This window comes from Oryza glaberrima, chromosome 8 (assembly GCF_000147395.1).
Source record: "Oryza glaberrima chromosome 8, OglaRS2, whole genome shotgun sequence".
Taxonomy (NCBI): Eukaryota; Viridiplantae; Streptophyta; class Magnoliopsida; order Poales; family Poaceae; genus Oryza; species Oryza glaberrima.
Genome location: NC_068333.1, coordinates 12,229,527 through 12,232,492, shown reverse-complemented (window position 1 = coordinate 12,232,492; position 2,966 = coordinate 12,229,527). Strand labels below are relative to the sequence as shown.

At 54.0% G+C, this 2,966-nt stretch overlaps 1 protein-coding gene across 1 annotated transcript; it reads right to left on the bottom strand.

Annotated features, from left to right (window-relative positions):
• Nucleotides 1–927: 927 nt before the first annotated feature.
• On the bottom strand, nt 928–2,399 carry LOC127783268 (uncharacterized). Its single transcript, XM_052310504.1, has 2 exons — nt 1,738–2,399; nt 928–1,614 (listed from the first exon to the last, which is right to left on the bottom strand). Exons 1-2 carry the CDS (start codon nt 2,397–2,399, stop codon nt 1,047–1,049), a joined length of 1,230 nt encoding a protein of 409 aa, XP_052166464.1. The 3' UTR covers nt 928–1,046.
• Between the last annotated feature and the right edge of the window lie 567 nt (nt 2,400–2,966).

Genomic DNA, 2,966 nt, shown 5'->3' with positions numbered 1-2,966 from the left:
CGGGACTACTCGCTAGCTTGGGAAAAAATCCATGCTGCCCTCCAAATTGCGATTTTCTCGTTGATGTCATCCGCTAGCCGGTCAACTGACTTGGCGATGTGTTGAAAGATCCTTGTATTTCGCTCTCTCCAGATAAGCCAACAAATTAGCATGAACAGACTATCGAAATCCGTCCTATACGTGTTCTGAAAACGCCATCTTGTCGCGATCCACCAATCTGCAAGCGGCCTACCATCTTCCGCAGGGATTGCAATGTTAATGTTGCACCAACGTCTCAGCTTGCGCCAAACCGCCGCCGTATAATCACAGGACACAAGCAAATGATGGCAGTCTTCGTTCTCGCGTTGGCATAGGGAGCAAATGGTGTCATGCGGCCAGTTTCTCTTCGCCAAGTTGTCCGCCGTGAGACACCGGCCCTTGAGTGCAATCCACATGAAGAAGCGAACACACGACGGCACCCTGGAGTGCCACAGCGTGTCCCCGTAGGAACAATCCTCTGTCGCTATGAAAAATAGATCATACGCCGAGGCCACTGAGAAATTACCATCAGCAGTCAACTTCCATTTGATCGTGTCAGCCATCTGCTGCAGTGACACGTCGCGAACTTCATCCCAAAGTTGGAAGAATTCACCCAGAGCTTCATTGGACAAGGCACCTTGTAATCGGCGAATCCATCTGTTAGCAATCAGGGCATCAGCTACTGTCAACTTGGCACGGCTCACATGGGAAAACAACACCAGCCACCTCCAGGCGAAGCAACCTTTCCCTGTCCAATTGTCTGTCCAAAACTGTGTGTCCACCCCGTAATGGAGGGATTATGAAAAGCTTTGGAGCAATCGAACTACATTCTGTAAAAATAATGTAACAAATGAACTGCTGGCTGATCCTAACCATGGTCTAATGTAATCTCAATGGCTGCACCAAAAATACAAAAACAAAAAAAATCCACTAATAAAGTAATTATCAACTCCGATTATTAGATGATTATGGAACTGAACCTACTAGCACAGACGTAATCTGTCTGGTGTTCTAGTTTCCTACGGCGATCACGATGTTGTAATGTTGGTCACATCAACATCAATTTTGGATTGCACATCCTGTTCAAAGCTGTTCCTCATCAATCTCGCCTGATGGATCATGTGCCGTTTGCTGTTGTAGACATTGACGCGGCCTTCAGCATCGGCTACTGACAACCTGAGCCGTAGGTCACGAATGGCAGGGCACCATCGGAGAACGCTTGCTACTGTCAATTCTGTGGCCATGTCGTGATCATCCTTGCAATGGGCGTCAAGCTCGAGGTACTCAAGGTTAGGGAACGTGGCGGGGACGACGCCACCGCCGTCGCAATCGTCGGCGTCCATGGCGATGTACTCTGCATAGAAGTCTAGCTGCAGCTTCAAGACCCTCACGCCGTGCAGGTGCCGGAGGCAGCTCCACAAGGGTACGGTCAAGTTGTTGGGATCTTTGTCGCCATAGCTCCGGTGGTCGTGGAAGTGAAGGTCGGCGGATGCGAAGTCCGGCGCCGGCGATGTCAGTGAGTAGTGCCCCGGGAAGGAGCCTTGACATACGAAGGAGCGCAGGCGGGGCGCGTCGAGCTCGATGCCGCGGTCTCTACTGTAGTACTCGATGAGGGCTAGCTCGGTGAGCGCCGGGCCTCGGAGCTGGAGGCGGAAGCCGTCGGCGAGGTAGAGTCTCCGGCTGCCGTCGTTGCTCGTGAAGATGATTCCGTCGAGCCACAGGTTGGCGAGCCTCGGCGCGGCGTCGATCACGCGCTGGAGCGTGTCCGGTGACACGGTGGCATCTACCAGCCGCATCTCCTCCAGGAGCGGGAGAACGACGCCGACGCCGCCACCGTCGCCAAGGCGTTCGACGCCGACGTCGTTGGCGTGCAGCACGCGGAGCGTGGCGGCGGCGCAGGGCAGGGATCCGAGCCGCAGCCGCCACGTTCCGCCGGAGCTCCCGCTCTCGCAGCTGCCGTACCTGCAGAACCACGAGACGTCGCAGCGGACGCGGAGCTCCTCGACGCGCGCCGCCGCCGGGGCGTCTTGGACGGCGTCGACCACACCGGCACACTTCTCCTCGGCCGCGCCTCCCTCGATCTCCTCCGACGCGAGGCGAAGGCTCAGGATCCTCGGGCTCTCGCACGCGGCGAGGGCGGCCAGGGCGTGGTCGACGAACGCGCTCCGCCTGTGCTCCGGGAAGTTGTTGCCTCTGTACGCCGCCGGGTCCAAGTAGGGCTCCGTGTCCAGGTTGACGGTGCCAGCCTGGCGCCACAGCGGGCGCCACCGCCGCGAGAGCACGGCGGTGGCGCCGCCTTCCTTGGCGGAGAGCAAGGAGATGATGTGCCGGAGGACGTCGTCGGGGAGGCCGGAGAGGTGGTCACTGGTGGCGGCGGCCATGGGGGACGGATGTACTTTCCTGTTTCCTAGATTGATAAATCGAAACGAATGACTCGCTGGAATAGGAGATGGCAAATTGGCAATGCGCCGAAAATTGTATAACGATCGAGAGATAGATTACAAAATCCCGGGTATATATATTTATATCCACATGTTCATACTAATTTTTATTGGACACGATACAAGTTTCCTAAAGATAAAAAAACACTAATCTTAACTAATTAAAAAATTCGTAACTTTCTGATCGTCACATCTTTGTGTCCGCGTTTTCATCCGTCATGGCGCTAATGTTTCCTCCGTCATCACTTTATATGCCAATCATGTGCGATAGAAAACGCACAAAATCAAATCAAAGATCGGTACGAAATTCAATTGGGGAGCTCCATAGAAATTTAAACGGGTAAATCTACGTGAAAAAAGAATCAATTCGAACAGATGTACGCATCGAGAACCCTAGAAAAAAAGAAAAAAAGGAGAGGAAAAAATCACATAAGTGGGCAAGCTTAATGTCACCCGATCCGGTTGATCTGAGCTTGTCGCCATCGCCGTCCACTGCGCTCCTGTCGT

Bases quoted from the DNA above. Each gene is read 5' to 3' on its own strand.
- LOC127783268 (XM_052310504.1), bottom strand. From the start codon at position 2,399: ATGGCCGCCGCCACCAGTGACCACCTCTCCGGCCTCCCCGACGACGTC. The intron at 1,615-1,737 runs GTGGCTCGACGG...CGAGTACTACAG, and splicing joins GCGCCGAGGCTCGCCAACCT to TAGAGACCGCGGCATCGAGC.